Source organism: Antennarius striatus, chromosome 12, assembly GCF_040054535.1.
Source record: "Antennarius striatus isolate MH-2024 chromosome 12, ASM4005453v1, whole genome shotgun sequence".
Taxonomy (NCBI): Eukaryota; Metazoa; Chordata; class Actinopteri; order Lophiiformes; family Antennariidae; genus Antennarius; species Antennarius striatus.
In genome coordinates, this window is record NC_090787.1 from 5,452,183 (window position 1) to 5,471,831 (window position 19,649).

Consider the following 19,649-nt stretch of genomic DNA (forward strand, 5'->3'; position numbering starts at 1 on the left):
CTGGTGAACCCTGTCAGGGTTTCTGACATGCATTAAACTGGAGCCATCAGCTGCAGCAGGAATCCAGACACATCTTTAAAGCGGGCCGTTTGATCCCGTTTCGGTAATTCAGCGGCGGCGGCTTGAATTTAACGCCTTCATGGCTGGACTGCTTTGAAGCGAGTGGGTTCATCAGAGCCTCAGCAGACCTCATCGAGGGGACGGCGCGCAGGAAGTGAGTCGTCCTGCAGCAACGCTCCTGCAATCACTGGAGACCAGACGCCAATCACCTCAAGTACAGGTTGTTCCCGTGCCGCCTGAACGCCACTCCAGCAGGTTGAGTCTGTTCTGTTAGCGCTGGAGGTGATGGCAGCGCTTCAGAACCAATGTTCCCTCATCAGAACTCACGATTACTCACACTCACTAATCCATGAGTGTGTGGAAATAACCGGGTTATTAATACAGCTGCTAGAACCTGGTCCCAGGAACCTGCGTTTAGGACGGATGAGGATGATGATGATGATTATGAGGATGATGATGAGGAGGAGGATGATAAGAATGAGGATGATAATGACAATGATGATTATGAGGATGATGGTGAGGATGATGATGATGATGATTATGAGGATGATAAGGATGATGATGTAAACAGCGGTGATACCGCTGAAAAAATCTGAATACAAAATGTTTGGATGAAAAGTTTCCAGTTTCCCTGATGGGAATCCTCACCTGAGGTGTAGTGTTAGCTAGCTTAGGTAGCTAGCCTAGCTAATAGACTTTACATCAGCTCAATGCAATATAATATATGGTATGATATAATACAATGTTTTAAAGGGTAGTACAGGTAAACCTTTTCTTATGCTATTTAGTTCCAACATAAGTCCAAAAATTATGTAAGTTGAAAAACGTTGTAAGTTGAATGAACTCGTCTCCAGACTAAACTGTAGATAAACATTCCAAGTTCTTTGCTGAACTTTATTAATGAATGTATTTTAATAGTATTTGCTTAATATGAATCTATTTTAAACTGACGAACAACTAAATTTAATTTCTAATATAATTTAAAAAAAGTCTCCTTTTCATCTTCAGCTGCTTCTTCCTTATCGTGGGTCACAGGGATTGCTACTGGCTAATAATATGATGTTTTATGCTGATTTATTGTACAGTAACATGTGTTTTTCACTGTTTACAGACAGACGTAAAGTGGAGGAAAATGGCGTCAACTTGATTTTTATTTTACGTGTATTTTTTTGTTTGTTTTGATTGCCAGCATAGAATTGAGAATGACGTAACTCTAAATGTAAGTCTACAGTAGACCAGAATACATTCTTCCCGCGTCGTGAAGCTGTTTGAGCAACCGTTGCTCAGCGTTTTGGCAGCTGCTCGACGTTGACTCGCTGTTTGTGGCTGTTTGTTGGCCGTTTGCTCGCCGTTTTCTCGCTGCCGTGTTTACAGTGATCCCACGTCTCTGACATTCTGGACGGAAGCCGGTCAGGAGACAACACGTCGATATCCACGCATCACGATGTTCGCTGGCATTTCTGCCCCTCTTGGAAATATCTGATGGGGGATTGGTCCCGTCGCTGCTCAGGAGTGTGGAGCCGACGGGGGGCTAATGGACAGTTTTATGTTTATAATGATTATTGACACGGGGGCTTGGTTAGCGGCGGGCCAGCGTCTCCGGGGACGACGGCTGAAAGTCGGTGGTTTAGTTGTGACACTTTGTTGATGCCATCGATTTGTTGGTGGGGAACAATCTAAGCCGAGGTCGTGTCCTCGTTTGTGTTGAAGTCCACGTTCTAGACTTCATCATCACTATAAGGAACGGACGCGTTCAGGGAACATCAGACGATGCAAAATACTAAATCTGAGTGATCTGAGCTCATGCTTGGACTCCGTTTCCTTGAATTTTTGTTAAGGTTGTTTTAAAAAGAAGCACCGTCTTGTAAAAGTTGGTCCTGCCTGCTAGCAGACATCACGCTAACATTAGCATGATAGCATTTCATATATGAAGAAACCAAAAAATTTGGGAAATTGACATTTCGATAGTTTAGAAAACATACTTCACTAACATACTTACCGTTCCTAGAGCAGGATTTTACTTCCTTAGCCAAGTGTTAGCATATCCCTATGTATCTACAATGTTCAGTATATCCACTGTGAGTTTTATTATTATTATTTTACTTATTTATTTAGTAGCTCTAGCTTCAGCTAATATTAAGGACACATAAATTAGCATGAAACTAAAATTTAATGTATGTTGGGGGCGTGTCCACAGTGGCCCGGCCCCGCCCACCAAGGCTAGGTTAGCAACAGGTTCAACACTCAACCGTCTGCTTCACAGATCATTTCGATGTTAGCCCCAGCTAGCTACATATGCTATATTCACTTATGTTAGCTTAATTTGGTTTGACCTGCATGAAATGATTTAATTAATTTAAAAAATGTAATTAATTAAAAAAAATAACGTTAGCATGAAGCTAATATTTAAATTATTTCGTACAGGATTCTCATTTCATGCACTTTAAACCAAATTAAGCTAACATAAGTGGACGTAGCATAAGTAGCTAGCTGGGGCTGACGTCACATCATCTGAAATAATGGTGGGCGGGCCCGGGCCCCCTGTGGACACGCCCCTGCGCCTCTTGGGTTCCAGACAGGACGGAGGCCTCAAAAGGGGCGTGTCCTAACCCTGATTGTTGTGTGAATCTCATCGCACCGCCCCGCCCGCCTCTCGCCGGTGGATTGATTACTCATGTCGACAGATTTGAGCGAACCGATCGATCGGTGGCTTTATTTTAATAGCAGCAGATTCTCTCCTGTTTAGCGCGCCGCCGGCGTCTCCGTCCACAGGTGGCTGATGGGTAAGGAGGGCGCTGGAGGGTCAGGGGCCCTCTACCTTCAGTCGGTTGGGAGGAGCTGATCCAGGAAGTCATTGCCTCCTGAGCCTGACAGGCTCCGCCCCAACGGGGCGTGTCTAGAGACGGCCCTAATAGGGCGTGGCCATGAATATTTCAAGTCTCTTTAATGATTTAAGGCGTATTTCTGGTCCCATCAGCTCCACAGAAGCGTCTCGACACGTTTCCATGACGATCCCCAGATGATGAGAGGAAGTGGAGGTTGATGAGGAGGGTTGAGGTGGGTGTGGTTTGGTGGTTTGGGGTGTGGCCTACCTGAATGCCCCTTCCTTTGAGGACAGGCCCGTTTGTCGCATTACTGAATAGTGGATTACTCAAAACCCGGACCAGTAATCCTGCTGGGAGGGCTGCTCTGGGACCAGAACAGCACCCCTTAGATTCTTGGGGGGCGGGGGGGGGTCCAGTGTGGGCGGAGGCACGATGTCTTTATCATTTTAGAACCCAGTCAGTTACATTCGGGGTCGGGTTCTCTGAGTGAGATCTGCCTGGAGGGGAGCCAGAAACGTTCTTTACGGGTTGTCGCGCATCTTTGCGCCTCTTCTTCCTCCCGCAGCTGCGGTCATCACCCCCCCACCCCCCCCCCACCCCCTGGTGCCCTCCCCGGACGCAGCCGCCGACCCGCGATGCGGGATTTAAGCGCATGATTAAGAAAACCAAAGTGTGATGAGCGGGTTTTAATCCTGTACCCCCCCTCCCCCCTTGGAAACCATCACCAGACCACTCGAACACTCCTCCCTCCCCCCCTCCTCTTCCTCCTCCTCCTCTTCCTCTCCACCGGAGAGCCACCGGGAGAAGCTTCAGACGCGCAGCGGAGCTACTATGTGAGACACCTTGGTCCGGTACCGGCATCTCCTCCCCCCGCACCGACCGACCGACAGACGGACCGACTCGACCTCCGATCGTGACGCTCCGCCGCTGCTCACACGGCGGCGCATCCTTCCTCCTCCTCCTCCTCTTCTCCTCTGACTTTCCCTCCGATAACGCGGGTTCTCCTCGGATTCCAACTTGGACCAGACGACTTCACCATGACGGCCACGAAGGAGCAGCCGAACCCGAACCCGAACCCCCGGGCGCCGCAGCAGGACGAGGTGGGCTCCCGGTAACTTCTCCGCTCCCGGTTAGACTCCCGGAGGCTCGGTCGGCACGGAGCCGGCAGCCAGGCTTCGGTCTGCAGGGCGCATTGTCATTCATCCGCTGCCTCCCGCCAGCTGCCCCCCCCCCCCCACACACACACACACACATGCACACCCACCGACAGTGAACCGGTCCGGTCCGCGATCCGGTCCACCGACCTGCAGACGCCCCCTGGCTCAGGTGTCTGCGGCGATCTGAGGTGCAAGGACAGGTATTGGGTGGAGGGGGGCAGGTTCGGTCAAGAGGGTGGTCACGTGACCTCACGTGAGGGGTTTGTATGTCAGCAGGTCCGCTACCGGACAGACCGTAGACCTGGGTCTAGGATCAGAAACCAGAGAGGTGCCTGATGAAGGGACGGGTTACCTGTAGTCCGATGGCTGGTGGGATGGTTTGTTGGTCGGATGGCTGGTTGGTTTGTTGGTTGGTCGGCAGGATTATATGCATGATTTTGGGTCTTGTGAGTGAAAGAAATTTTAACCAGAGTTGATCCAGGAAAGGGGCGGATCCAGGAAAGGGGCGGATCCAGAAAAGGGGCGGATCCTAGAATTGATCTCAACCATTAATGTTGTAATACTTCATCTGTTTTCCTGTTGACCCAAAATTACTTCATCCGTGTGTCACTAACTAAAACCCAACGCAGTAAGTACACATTGATATATAGTAATAACATACTAATAACAGTGATAACAGGTAAGAACACATTTTCAATAGCGACTTAGTTAAATGCTGATGTGATAATATTTCCTGTCCATCTCTGTTTTTATTCAGAGAACTCATTTTTCTCCTGCGCTGCATTCAAACACCGAACGCATCACAGCAGCCTGAGGACCCCCCCCCTTTCTATTACCTCTAATAGAACGACTACTGCGATTAGCACTACTGCTACTGCTCCTATTACTGTTACTACTACTACTACTGTTAGTACTATTGTTAGTACTACTGTTAGTACTGCTGTTAGTAGTACTGTTAGTACTACTGTTATTACTTCTGTTATTACTATTGTTAGTACTACTGTTAGTACGACTGTTAGTACTACTACTGTTAGTACTACTACTGTTAGTACTACCGTTAGCACTATTGTTAGTACTACTGTTACTACTACTGTTAGTACTACTGTTACTACTATTGTTAATACTACTGTTAGTACTGCAGCTGTTTCCATACAATTATTTCTAGTACTGTTAATAAGAATACAGTGATCCCTCGTTCCTTGCAGTTCATGCGTTCCAGGAACCACAAGCGAGATCGTGATCTATTTATCTTATTATTTACTGTAATTTAAACGTTTATGAACCCTCCCCATACTGATATTAAACCACCTTCTATCTGTCTTACCTTTTCCCACACAGACAGACTGTTTAAAATACTTTTTTGTCTCACGAAAGTCCGAGACTCACAGAACGTAGCGCATGCCGTCAGCCAATAGAATGTGTGTACCGTATCACGTGACTGCTGACCAGAAATCAGCGATGAGGTGAAGTCACGAGTGTTGATGCGTGAATGCGCGAATGCGCGAGGGATTACTGTACTGCTATTAATGAGAGTTGTCTCTCGGCTGTAGACCGACCGTAGATCTACCGGCTGTAGACGTACTGAACAGCGGGTGAATGTTTTGTGAGCGTGGCCTCAAGTGGAGGTGTGGCCTCAGCTGGGGGTGTGGCTTCAGCTCTTTGCTGCTCTTAATAGAGTTACTCTTCATCAAAGTTTCATGATGAAACTGAGGGAGTTACAAAAGGGAAACACAGAGGCATCTTTAAATAACAGCTGGAGGAGAACCTGGAGCTGTTTGAGGCTCTGCAGGAAGGAGGAGCGGGAAGTAGGTCCAATCCAGGAGCAGGGGAGGAACTTAGCAGTTTCTATCCCATAGGAGGCAAACGCAGAGAAACCTGCTGTAGGACATAAAATAACCACACATATGTCCTCCTCAGGCGAGACACGCTAACGCCAGCTACCTAGTTTAATCAGGTGAGACACGCTAACGCCAGCTACCTGGTTTGATCAGGTGTTTTTTCAGGTGTGATTTGCTAATGTTAGCGATCTTGTGCAATCGATCATGGGTGACCCCATGACCTACTGTCAGGGTCATAGGGTCACAGGTCCCGCCTAAGTTGGGGGTTGGGGACTGGCCTCAGTAGATCCAGGATTTCCCCACGTTCTCAAACGTGTCTTTTGTTACACTTAACCAGATTAGTTAAACCTCTGAACTGGTTTCCAGTAAACCTGGCGAGCTGTGAGTCTAAACAGAGAGGCAGGGCTTGTGTTAGCCCCTCCTGCTAAGTTATCATGTGATGCTCCTTGGGTCCGGGTTGATTGACCCCCCCTCCCCCCCCAGTAACGGCCTGAAGTCAGACGCTCAGTGAACACGAAATCGATCTGAATGTGTTTTGTTTTGGTTTTCCTCTGATCTTGTCTTATTGGTGGATCTCACCGCCATCGATGCGCCGCCGTCGCTCCCAGCGACCGTTACTCAGTTCATCAGCGCCGGCGGATGAAGTGCTGCTGTGTTTGTGGCAAACAGTTTTCTGTGCTTCCAGGACCGGGAGACGGTCGATGTGCTCCCCGGGGCCGATGATGGAGGCTCATCTGAGAGCAGAGGTATTGATGACTCCGCACAGATAGACGGACACGCCCCCATCGATCGATTGGCTCCCCAGACCGTAACTTTTAGAGCCAATCGTAAACGCCTGTTTTCAATAGTGGTGTTTACTCTAACGCTATTAAAGATAAGTGTAAAATAAATAATTCAACCAAATGATTCAAATAATTTAAAGTTTAATTTAGTGTAAATGTTTAATGTTTATTGTGAAGTCATGTGATTAAAGGAGGGCAAACTTCTACATCGACATCATGTTTATTGTTCAGTCGATAAAACCAAATTATTCCACCTCCGTAATAAACCTGCTCATTTTTTAAAATTTAATTCATTTATGAACTTTATTTAATTCATTTATTTACCCAATTTAATTAATTTACTTTATTCACCTGATGGAAAACATCACTTTAAATGTGATCGACTGAACTTCCTCAGAATAAATGGAATAAATTAATCCAGAGTTTGCGTTTGTGATGCGTTAACAGGCCGTCAGACAATCTGACGTTTAGTTATGGTTACAGTAATAGTTTTAGACCTAGGTCGATACTGACGGGTCCAGATTATCTGACGCTGTGAGGGGTTGACTGATCCCGTTTCTTGGCGTCACGTGATGCGTGTCAGCCAATCAGGGTGCAGGTGGTTTGACTCATCACTTTATATTTCATGTGTTTGTTTTAAAACTGCTTTTTATTCCTCCTCATAAACTTTATTATCATCATCCCAGGATCGATTCTCCCGCTGGCTCGTTCCAGACCGGCTCCAAACTTTCCTCCAGATTACAGTAATTTATCACAAAAGCAGGAAGATAAGGAATTTTAAATAAATAAAAAGCCGTGGCCTCTGGAGGAGCCGCCGGCGTCACAAACACTCTAAATGAATATTATTCCTGCAATGGTTCAGGTGTGGCTTCTTTATCTGTGCCGGTCGTTCCGTTTTATTTCGTTCTCCTCCTGCAGCTGTTGTCGCTTCTCATCAGCGGCGCCGTTCTCTCCCGTTAACCTTGAGAAGCATTGTATTGTTCAGCCGCTGTCTCCTCATTGGCTCTTCTGTTCGGCGAATAAAAAGGATGAATAAATGATAAAGTAAAACTCACATGTATTCCTGTCTGATTCAGTTTGCTAATGGCTAACGCTACGGCTAACGTCCTGACCCTCTTCTCATTACGCTCACACGATGCTAATGTTGTTCATTCTGCTGCTAATGCTCACACAGCTTAGCTTGTAGTGACCCCAGCACAGGTGTTCAAAGGTCAAAATGTTATGCTAGCACCACCATCCCACTGGAAGAATGCTAGCATTAGCTGCTAACCCTGCTACAGATGCAAACGCATGGGCGGGGTCTGCTGATGTTGGCTCCGCCTCCGTGCCAGAGAGAACCCGGGGGAACCCGGGGGGATCCAGAACCCCCCCGCGTCCCCCGCCTGCATCCGCCTGACATTTTCCTTGAGTGTTTCTAAAGGTTAATTGAATGCATGAAACAAGTGGATTGTGGGAAACAATGGCGTTCGGGGGCGTGGAGACTGTCATGAAACGCTTCAGCCACTCTGGCGCCGTTAGCAGGATGCTACACACTAGCGGCTAACAGCTGCTATGTGGCTCAGCAGCTGGTGTATCTGAAACCAATATGACGGGACGAGGCTAAATGATAATTAGCGCCCAGCGCCAGAGGCCGGCGGCGGCTTCCTGGAGGGCGGGGCCGATGATGCTAAATACAATAAGATGACAACGCGTAGCTTAGCTTGCCGTTTCCACTTAGTCAGCGGATCAATGACGGCTGGGAAGCCTCAGGAGCCCGTGGCGGCGGCTGCTGCGCCGGCCAGTGGGATGAAGCTGATGAAGGCGTGGAGGTGCTACATACGTGTAACCAATACCGACACGCATGACACGTTAATGGGGGAGGAGTCATTCTCCCCAGCTGATGAAGACGGATGACGGTTCTTCATCCTGCTAAACACTAAAACATTCTGCTAAACAACTGAAGAAGACAGGATTTGCTATAAAAAAGCACAGCCCAGACAGTTCATGCGGCGGCGTCTCCACCAACCTAAAGATCCAAAACCAGTCAAATGGTTTCATTTAGGTAGCATCCAGCCAAAGCTAACAGCTAACCTCTGCTTTAACCGGTGACATGTCGACTGATCTCACCTGGACTGACATCATGTCAGGTAAACAGTCTGGGGCCCCGTTCCCCCGGAGAGGGGGGCCGAATAATAGATAGCACTGATTGAGTGTGACGGCAGCAGCTCCAGAGACAGACGGCTAGAATTACAGTCACTTTAATTAAACGACGCTGCTAATCGTTGTCGTGGTTCAATGAATAAATAATAAGTGATCGGAGTGGAATGAGAAATAAACACACCTCCGTTTGTGTGTGTTTGTTGTTGTGAAGAAGAGGAGGAAGGAAGAGCAGAAAACCCTCCATGACGTCATGTTAGCCCCCAGCCTTCACCTGAAGCAGACGAGCGACAGACGCTAAACACGCGTTAGTCGCATTTATTTTATTAGTGAAGACTAAAGCTGTCACCCTCTGAAAACTTTAGCTAACATTAGCATTTAGCACATGGTCAGACACTAGCATGTCTACAGCCAGGACTACAGCTAGTGTTACTAGGACTACACCTAATGTTAGCATGTCTGTAGCCAGGACTACACCTAATGTTAGCATGTCTGTAGCCAGGACTACAGCTAATGTTAGCATGCCTGCAACCAGGACTACAGCTAATTTTAGCATGTGTAACTAGGACTACAGCCATGTCTGCCTCCAGGGCTACAGCTAATATAAGCATGTCTGCCTCCAGGACTACAGTTAATATTAGCATATTTGTATCGGGTCTGCCTTCACGGAGAACTAACCTAGCTACTTATATACGTTTGTTGTCTTGACTGATTAGCGTTTAGATTTTTAATACTAGTGTTAGCTTTAGCTGCTTCGGCATGTTTGCTTCAGTCGTATACTTTTACTACCTGACATTAGCTGGTTTGTTAGCTCATTTAATCGACGCTAAGCTAACGGTCAACATGTTTGCATCGTTGCTGTCTAGTGTTTATCTGTAAAAACAAACAAACAAACAAATAAATGGAATATTTAGCTTTGTGACCTTTTTCCCTCCGACCAGGAAGTGAGGATAAAATAAGAACGATGAAATGTCAATCATCAATTAGCTCGTATCTGTGTAAACAGCGTCAGCGAAGACATGTCTGTTGTCTCTGTTGGTTTTTCCTGCAGGAAGAGAGAAATGGCGTTAGCGTTAGCTGCGGTCCTGCTGCCTGGCCTGTCAGGAGGTTATTTATAACCCGAGTCCCTCTGCAGCTCCGACCAGCGCGTCCCCGTGAGCGAATGAAGCGCTCTAAAGCAGGGCAGGATCGATCATTAAACGGCACTAACGCCAGACAGTGAAGGCAGCATCGTTAGCCGCTTCCTGTTCTCCTGAACGCAGCATTTTAATTGGGTGTGCGCTCCTCCGATAAGGCCATAATGAGGGCCGGGCGGCGGCTAGGCTAACCGTTTATCAGCGCCGCTCTCCACGGGCTCCTCTGATTGGTGGTAATTGAGTTAATAAATTGAGGATTCCGATTCAAAAGTGCTTAAAAGGGAAACTTTGTGAGAAAATGAGATGAGAGAGAAGTGAGACGGAGTCTCATGCGTGGATTCATAGAAGCAATTTGATTCGTCGTCACTTCTCAAGGACACTATTTGTGCTGTTATCGGAATGAGCAGCGGCGCGAGTCCAGGAAACAGATCGGACGTCTGGGTCCAGGGGTTGGGGGTGGGGGCAGCATCCGCGTAATGGTGACGTCATGGTGACAGTATGGACTCCGGTTTGACGGGGCAGAATCCAGGCCACCTGTTAATGTGAAATTGAGAATTTGCATCAGATCGTTAGCGCTAAACTGTTGTAGCTTGTTGATATTAGTCTAGTCTATAACTGACCTTTTTTTTATATATTTTTTTTATTTAAAAATTTAAATTTTTTTAATTTTTAAATAATTTTTTAACCTATTCTACTTACCCATTTTTTAACATATATTTTTTTTATTTAAAAATTGTAAATTTTAAATTTTTTTCATTAAAAAAATTACCCTATTCTACCTGCCCTTTTTATTATATATTTTTTATTTAAAAATTTTAATTTTCAAATTTTCAAATTTCAAAAAAATTAACATATTCAACTTACCCATTTTTTTACAGCCATTTTTTTACTTAAAATTTTAATTTTATTAATTTTTTTTAATTAAAGAAATATTATCCTAAAGATCCCGGTTCTTTACGGTTTCACCAGGGATGATTCCCGATTACCTGATGAACATTAGCCACGCTGGCTGCTACAGTTAGCATCAAGGGATAGCGAGTTAGCGTTGTATTGCCTGCTCTTTTTGTTCTTTCGTTTCGACTGATTGCTTATCAGGAACGTGATCAGCTGATTGGATCTGAAGAAGCACCGCCCAGATGCAGGGACAAGCAGTGTGTGTGTGAGTGTGTGTGTGTGTGTGTGTGTGTGTGTGTTCATTGGATTTAATGAAACCTCAAGTGGAGCTGATCTAATGAAGCTCCATATCCGGCTGTACTTCGCCTCTGAGAGGCGGAGCCTGATTGGTCGTGATGGTGTTGGGCGTGTTCCTCCTGGTGTTCCAGCGATTCCTCCGCCGCTGCTTCAGGCTCTGGGTTTCCGTGGAAACAGGAAATCGTCTTTGTGGAAGAGGAACCCGATTCCAACCAGCAATCAGTTCCTCTTCCTGCCAGCCAATCAAGGTGTAGCCGCAGCTGCTAATCACTGCTTTTCACCTGCAGGGCTTTGTGGGTAATTGAGGCAAGGCGCAGTGGTGGGGTGGGGTGTGGGGGGCTTAATTCTCCGTATCACAGGCAGCAGCCCCGCGGTAAGCCCTCTAACACCAGAGATTGAGTCTTAGCCAACTGTTAGCGCTCGATGCTATCGCCAGCGAGCCGACTGACACGTCAGAATTATTTTATCGCCGCCTCCCCAGGAGTCAAAGCATCTGACCCCCAGCAGAAAATGTTTGGGGTTTATTCACGCTAACGGAATCGTTTGGCTGTTTTTACCGTAAAGACAACAACTCCCATGATCCCCCGCTGCAGCTTCCCGTTGGGGTGACCCCTGTTCTCTTCTGTCTCTGCAGGACCTGGGCGGGGTCAGTCCTCCCCAGAGGAACTGGAAGGGCATCGCCATCGCCCTGCTGGTCATCCTGGTGGTCTGCTCCCTCATCACCATGTCTGTCATCCTCCTCACGCCAGGTAATACCCCATCTCTACCCCGCCTCTGCCCTGACCCCGCCCTGGCCCCGCCCGACGGGTCCGGTGGTGACACCTAGCTGAACTGATCCTGGATCAGAGCCAGGGTTGGTTCTGTTTGCGGCGCCGTTCACCACTCACAGTCTTGAGTGTTAGTATTTTGTTGGTTTCCATGGCGACACAAGGAAGTTAATCTCATTCTGTCAGACGAGGGTTTCCAGGACAAAAGCTGTTCAACATCTTCTCGCCAGATGGAGAAACGTCACAAACATGAGAACTTGTTGGGTTCTTAGAATTCTGTTTATATTTAATTTGTTTTTCTCAGAAATAGAATTAACTTAATTTAAATAACTTCTTTCTGTAAAGAAAAACAACCTGAGTTTTTAATGTTTCTTAGAAATACAGTGGAACCTGGAGATATGAGTTTAATCCGTATGTGACTTAAGTCAAACAACATTTATTCATTTAAAAGAATTAAAATCATTTTAATCCGTTCCAGCCTGTAACAAATGCCCCACAACCATAAAAATAATTTTAAAAAAATATTTTTTTTATCAACCAATAGAAATGAAGACTTTACCTGTGTATATTTAATTATATGTAAGTTACGTAAACAATGATAAAGAATGAAAAGAAACGCAAAAGACACGAGAACACACGAGCTACATCTTTACTCCAACGAGAACGAGATCCGGTCTCACTGATGTTGTATCCATCCGCCTTCGACGGAACCAGCTGTTTGATTAAACCAGAACCAATCACGTCCATCCGTTTCCGCTGACCCCCCCGCCCCCCCCAGGTCTGCGGTCGGTTGAATTTTCATCGTCTCTGTAAACAAACGTTATCAAGCGGAGCCAATATGGCCGGCATTCAAACGGGCTTGGCGTCCAATGGAGCAGCTGACCCCGGCGGCGGCTGGAGGCGGAGTCATCTGTCTGGAGGCGTGACCTTTGAGGATGGCAGCTGAACGGCGTCCAACAGCGACAGCTGGAGGGGTTCTGGCCCGGCGGCGCTCGCATTAATGGACATATGAGCGAGGCTTCAGAGGAGCTCCTCACTGCCTACAGGGACCGCCTCCTCACGAAGCCGACGCCCATCTGTCAGGAGGGGGGAGGAGGGGCTTACTGGAGCGTTAAGAGGAGGTTCCAAATCCGGATGTGGATCCTGGATCCAGTCAAGTCCAGATTCAGTGCCTGGCATGTAGAAACACGACGATCACCCTGTTGTTTACGGAGTTGTTTACTGGTTTGTTTACATCCTGTGTTTGTTTGTTTGTTGTTTCTGGAGTTGTTTACTAGTTTGTTTACAGCCTGCGTTTGTTTGTTTGTTGACAGTTGACAGTCAAGCCGGGAGCGACACCAAGCTGACGGTGGATGATCTGTTCAAACCCGAGTTCCAGGCTCACGACCCGGAGGCCAAGTGGATCAATGGTGAGTAGGCTGGCCCCGCCCCCTGTTGGCTAGACCCTTCCCCTGTAGTCGATTCTCCTCAGAAGCAGGGTTTTGCTCCTCCCCCTTGGAGGCGGGGCGTCGCTCCTCGTGACATGGCGTGGTGTGTCGTGTAGTGATGTACAGGGGTGTGGTTACGGTGTGTTTAAGGGCGGCGTGGACATCACAGTGCCTCCGGGGGGGAGGAGGCGCGCCGCTCGTCCTCCTGTTCACTCTGTCTTTCCTCCCGCCCCCCCTCAGCGGCGTGGATCTCGCTGCTTGCTTGAGGGCAGCAGAAAGAGGCAAAGCCTTTTTGTCCATCAATATTTCATTCCCGGGTGACAGGCTTCTCTCTCTCTGCGGCGCCGGCTCATTCCCTGAGCTGACCCCAGGCCAGGAGGAGAACGGCGAGCGGGACGGCACAAAAAGCGGCTTTATAGGGCAGTTTGAGGAAGGCGGGGGCAAAATAGACCCCAGACAAATGGGAGAAGATAACAAACAGACGCCCCCCAGGAGAGATTGATTCCAGTATTCAAACTGAAATGGGTTTTTTTTTCTCCTGAAAATTCTGGAAGAGGATCGTCTGGATGGTTTTCTGGTTACAGTCAGAGGGATTTATGACAAACACAAACAGGAAGTGGTCCTGAGACGAGGTTAAATAAACCCCACCAGCTCCACGCCCCCCCCCCCACTCTCAAATCACTCGTTTAGTGAGTTTTTACCACGACATTCATTATTCTAATTGAGTTGTGAGCCGTCCAATCAGCTGTGTCCGTGTCATCAGTCCTCCTGAAGGCGGGGTTAGAGTTGTTTGTTTGTTTGTTTGTAACTGGATGTTTGTCACACGATGTTCCTCCGCTTAGCGTGTTGATGCTCGGCGGCGTGGAGCCTGTCAGCTCTCCTGATTGGCTCAGTGGGTTCTGTCAGGTTGGCTCCAGCCCACCTTGATTTCCTGTAATTCTCCTAATGGGCTACATGATCACAGCAATTAACCCCGCCCCCCCCCGCCGCTCGGCGCTGCCGCTCAGGAGCAGAGATCAACGTGTTCCTGTCAGCGCCGTGCAGCAGCTGCTAGCTCCTGTTAGCCTCTGTTAGCTTCAGGAGGAGTCACGGGAGGTTTAATGGAACAGAAGGAGCCAAATAGCTGTGACAAACCCTTTAGATGAGGAAGCTACTTCCTCTTCCCTTTCCTTCACACCGCTGAGGTCAAAGGTGAGCGTCGTCACGTCTCTCCTCAGCAGGTCAATAGATATCAAAAGTTCAGTGATGTCATCAGCCACTGATGTCATCAGTCAGTGATGTCATCGGCCAGTGATGTCATCAGTCAGTGATGTCATCAGTCAGTGATGTCATCGGCCAGTGATGTCATCAGTCAGTGATGTCATCAGCCAGTGACATCCGTCCACCATGAGATGTGATTGTTGATGGATGGATGATGGAAGTAAGATTGATAGATGATGGATGGGTGATGGATGATGGATGGGTGATGGATGGATTGATGATGGTTGGACGATGGATGATAAATTATGGATGGATGATGGATGGATGGATGATAGATGATGGATGGGTGACGGATGGATGATGGATGATGGTGGGATGATGGATGATATATGATGGATGGATGATGGTTGGATGATGGATGAGTGATGGCTGGATGATGGTTGGATGATGGATGAATGACGGATGGATTCCTCTCCCTCTGATTCAGCAGCTCAAAGGGGGCGGGGCAGGCAGGGGCATGCGGGGGCGATGAATTAAACATGACAGGTTTAAATTTAGACTCACAGAGGAGTCAGAAGCCCCTCCCCCTCCCCCCAGCCTCTGATATCATCACCTGCTGACTGATGACTCCGCCTCCGACAGGACAACAAGCAGAGAGAGATTCACCAGCAGCAGAGAAAACAAACAAAACAACAAGCCACACAGGAAGTGACCAGCAACGCCCCCCGTCCAATCAGGAGCTTCCTGTCAGCAACAGGACAGCCTATCAGACGTGGCTCCTCTGAGTCTGTCCGACCAATGAGGCGGCGTTGTGGACCCTCAGGGGGAAGCGAACGGCGAGTCATTATTTACTCACCGCCGCGTTAGCAAACAAAGCTAGCGCTCGCTTCCAGGAACCAATTAAAGTGATCGGTGGAGCGAGGCGGGGCCACCTGTCCCCTGCCGGCAGGAAGCGGCGCCACCTGGGGGGCGGGTCAGGCAGACAGATTATTGATTAACGGCAGAGACAGATGATAATCGCTGGCTTCCTCTGGACCAATCAGACGACACGAGGGAAAAGAAAGTAAAAGTGAAGGTTTCACATCTAATCAAATAAAAACAGGGTTATGGGTAAATTTATGCAGATAAATCAATCCAAACATTTTTATTTATTTATTTTTGTCTTTAGTTTAATGAATCAAATTCAATTTAAATTCCAAACTAATTTTTGCTGCCTTTTAAAAACGATGATGTCATATCTGTGTCCGTTTCATTGGCTGATGTTTCTGTGGAGAGGAGGACTTCCTGTTTCCTGTTACATCACATGATTGTGCTGACGCGTGAGGCAGTGAGGGGGGGGGGCGTTCTGATGGCGTGGGCCCGGAGGCAAACCTCCCAGCATGCACCAGAGGAGCACACATGAATGTCAGTGCGTGTTGTACATTGTGTTGGACAGCCGTTCCCAGAATGCCACGGTCCTCGCTCTGATTGGCCGTCAGTCTGAGGCCTCATTAGCATCTCAGAGACCCTTTGACAGCCGATGAGATCCACAGAGATGCTCTGAGATCTGATGATGATGATGACGATGATAGTAATGATGATGATGAAGATGATGATAGATAACAGTTGTGTTATAGTGTCCGTGTCACCATAGTAGATGAAAAGGGGTGTTATACTGTATGCATCGCCATAGTAAATGACAGCTAATGTTATACTGTATGTATTACCATAGTAGATGACAGGTAGTGCTATAGTGGTTGTATTACCATAGTAGATGACAGGTAGTGTTATACTGTATATTACCATAGCAGAAGATAAGTAGCGCTATAGTATATGTACTACCATAGTGGATACCAAGTTGTGCTACAGTGTGTGCATCACCATAGTAGATTAAAGGTACGGTTATAGTATATGTATTAACATATTAGACGACAGGTAGTGCTATAGTGTATGTATCACCACAGTCGATTAAAGGTAGTGCTGTACAGTATGTATTACTATAGTAGGTGAAAGGTAGTGCTATAGTGTATGTAATCTACCATAGTAGATTAAATGAAGTGCTGAGGTGTATGTATTACCATAGTAGATGATAGGTAGTGTTATGCTGTAAATATTACTATAGTAGAATTCAGGTAGTGCTGTAGTGTATAACCATAGTAGATGACTGGTAGTGCTATAGTGTGTACATCACCGTAGTAGATTAAAGGTACGGTTATAGTGTATGTATTATCATAGTAGATAACATGTAGCGCTATAGTGAATGTTACCATAGTAGATACCAGGTAGTGCTATAATGTATTACCATAGTAGGTGACAGGTAGTACTATATTGTACTACCATAGTAAATGACAGGTAGTGCAAAAGTGTATAACCATAGTAGATAACAGGTAGTGCTATAGTGCATGCATCACCATAGTAGATTAATTTAAGTACTGTACTGTAGTGTACGTATTACCATAGTAGATGACAGGTAGTGCTTTAGTGTGCATCACCATAGTAGATTAAAGGTAGTGCTATAGTGTACAATGGTAGATGCCAGGTAGTGCTACAGTGTATTATCAAAGTAGATGATATATAGTGCTAGAGTGTGTGCATCACTATAGTAGATTAAAGGTAGTGCAATAATTTATGTATTACTATAGTGGATGACAGGTAGTGTATAGTGTATGTATTATCATAGTAACCTTTGTTGTGTTCCTGGTCTTGTTGTATTCCTGGTGTTGTGTTTTCACGATGCTCCAGATCAGCTCTAATTTTACTATCGTTTGTCGTCTCTCTGGACATTATTGGTGAATTTCTCCACTGACAGGAGCGTCTCAGCAGCCAATCACAGGCGTTTCTTTAATGGAGCGTTGCTTCCTCACATCGTCTTCATCACCAGCGTCTGCAGAGCCGAGCTGACCGGCTGTGACATGAGCTGGAACCTCTGCAGACGCAGCAGTCAGCCTGATGCAACCGCAGCTCAATAATTCAGGGTGTACATATTTTATCACGTAAACCACCTCCAGCCCCCCCCCTCCACCCCCTAGGCCCACCCCCCCAGGCCCTAGGGGCTGCTGGAACCTGGTTTAATGCCTGTTTCCACGTGATGATGAGGAGCAGCCAGCTCAGCAGAAATTCATCACACATGACCCGGTAGAAGGAGCAAGGAAACAAAACCAGTGATGTCATCCTGTATGGTAATGGAGGGGGGGCGGGGGGTGGGGGGGGTTCGGATGACATCACACCGGTGAGTCAGTGCGTCTCCACAAACGGTGTTCTGACGTCACACAGGTGTGTGTGTCCGTCATGTGCAGAACTCCAGCACCTGATCTAACTGTCTGTTTCCATGGCAACACAACATCACTCACCACAACACCGCCGCCTACTGGTCTGGCATACGTACTGCAGGGTTTCTGAAGGTCGCACGGAGAAGAGTCCGATCCTGGGGGTGTGTTCTTTGGAGCATGTTTATTGGAGCGTGGTCTTTGGGGCGTGTTTGTTGCGGCGTGTTCATTGGGGTGTGTTTTTGGGGGCGTGGTCTTTGGGGCGTGTCCTTAGCCCTTACCTAAGAGCGTCCACCTGGGCTGCGGCTTCATTATTCATGCGCTACAGAGGGACATTATTTATACATCAGAGTCTTCGTGGTTCTTTTTCTGCTCCAGTGTTTCATTATTGAAGGAGAACAAGAGCAGAGACCCGAAGTGATGTTTTAAAGATCACAGGCCCCGCCCCCTCCCCTCCCCCCGCCCTCTTATACTCTTCATACTCGAGATGCCACGAATTTACGGTTCAGGGACGGCGGACAGGAAATTAAAATTTTACCTGTGCTGTGAAAACAGGCGTCAGTTACTGTCCCGGCCCCACCCTCCCTTCGTTTGTGGAGATCCATCCTGTAGTTTTTAAGTAAACAAACAAACAAACAAACAGACAGCCAGCTGACTGCAGGGCTCTGGTTTGTGTTTGCTAGAATTAATCATTGATGGCGTGTTTAGTCCTCCTGTCCCCGACCAGCTGGCGGCTTCATTCTTCTTCATTGGTTCTTGGTGATCATGTGTAAACGTGACACCCAGCGGAGCGGCTAACGATGCTAACGCCCCGCCATCCGCCGCCAGATCCTGTGAATAAATATTGACTGTTTGTTGTCAGGGATTAAACTGCTCATTAGTTTGTGTTCACGCAGACATGAAGCGTTTCACGTGTTTGCGCTGTTGTGTTGTTCTTCCTCGCCATGGCAACCGAGCTCAGCGAAGCATCTGACGGCTCTGGTTTGGTTGAAAAGATGTGATCCTGGCGGCGGCGACGACGCCCCCCCCCCCCCCACATCAACCCGCATCACGCCGCGTTACCGCGGAAATGAGGCGTTCAGGCTCCTCCGTGTGTTTGCGCGTCAGTTAAATTTCGCTTTATCTGACAGCTAATCTCGTCCCGTCAAAGCCGCGCCACTGCGTTATAGTGATTAGCGTTAGCATCATGTGGTCACGCTGTGATTGGACGCCTCTGGTTTCCTCCTCAGACTCTGAAGTCATCTACAGGAACAGCGACGGACACGTCATCAAGTTCAACATCCTCACCAACGAGACCGAGGTCGTCCTCAGCAACACCACGTTTGTAAGTCCAGCAGCCAATCAGCACGCAGCAAGAGGGAATGGGTGGGGCTAGACCAACAAGTGTTTCCTGTTGTGGTAAATTCATGTTTGAAATTTGTTGGGTTAATTGTTCAGAGTGTTGTCGTTCTGGTCCGTCTGATAATCAATAATCAATCAGTTTCTTGATTAGACGCTTCATTCGTCTTCTTGTCATTGTTTTATGTTTTTTCATTATTTTCTGAGATTAATTTCTTTTCTTTGCAAAACAATCTCGTTTCTAGTGTAAGAAAAAGTCGTTCATCAGACAGTCGATTTATTTACTGTCGTTTAAAGAAGGTCACAGCGTGAGGCGCTAACGCCCCCGCCAAAACTTTATTTAAAACAACATTAAAATACTCAACAATAAAAGTTAGAATAAACTTAGAAAAATAAATTATAATAAACTTAGAATAAACATAAGAAAAAAAATTCTAGATAAAAATGGTAACAGATGAATTTAACGATAATAAAGGATCAAATCTTTGCAATTGGGTTGATTTAAAATAATTATACTGATGATATTTACTTAGACACGTTTTTATGG

General features: G+C 47.0%; 1 protein-coding gene across 1 annotated transcript in view; it reads left to right on the top strand.

Annotated features, from left to right (window-relative positions):
• Positions 1–3,730: 3,730 nt before the first annotated feature.
• LOC137605167 (inactive dipeptidyl peptidase 10-like) overlaps positions 3,731–19,649 on the top strand; it is a 52,888-nt gene continuing 36,969 nt past the window's right edge. The window contains exons 1-4 of the mRNA XM_068329630.1: positions 3,731–3,985; positions 11,760–11,874; positions 13,206–13,301; positions 18,994–19,088. Coding sequence (XP_068185731.1) covers positions 3,923–3,985; positions 11,760–11,874; positions 13,206–13,301; positions 18,994–19,088 — 369 coding nt within the window. The 5' untranslated portion in view covers positions 3,731–3,922. The remainder of the gene's footprint in view (positions 3,986–11,759; positions 11,875–13,205; positions 13,302–18,993; positions 19,089–19,649) is intronic.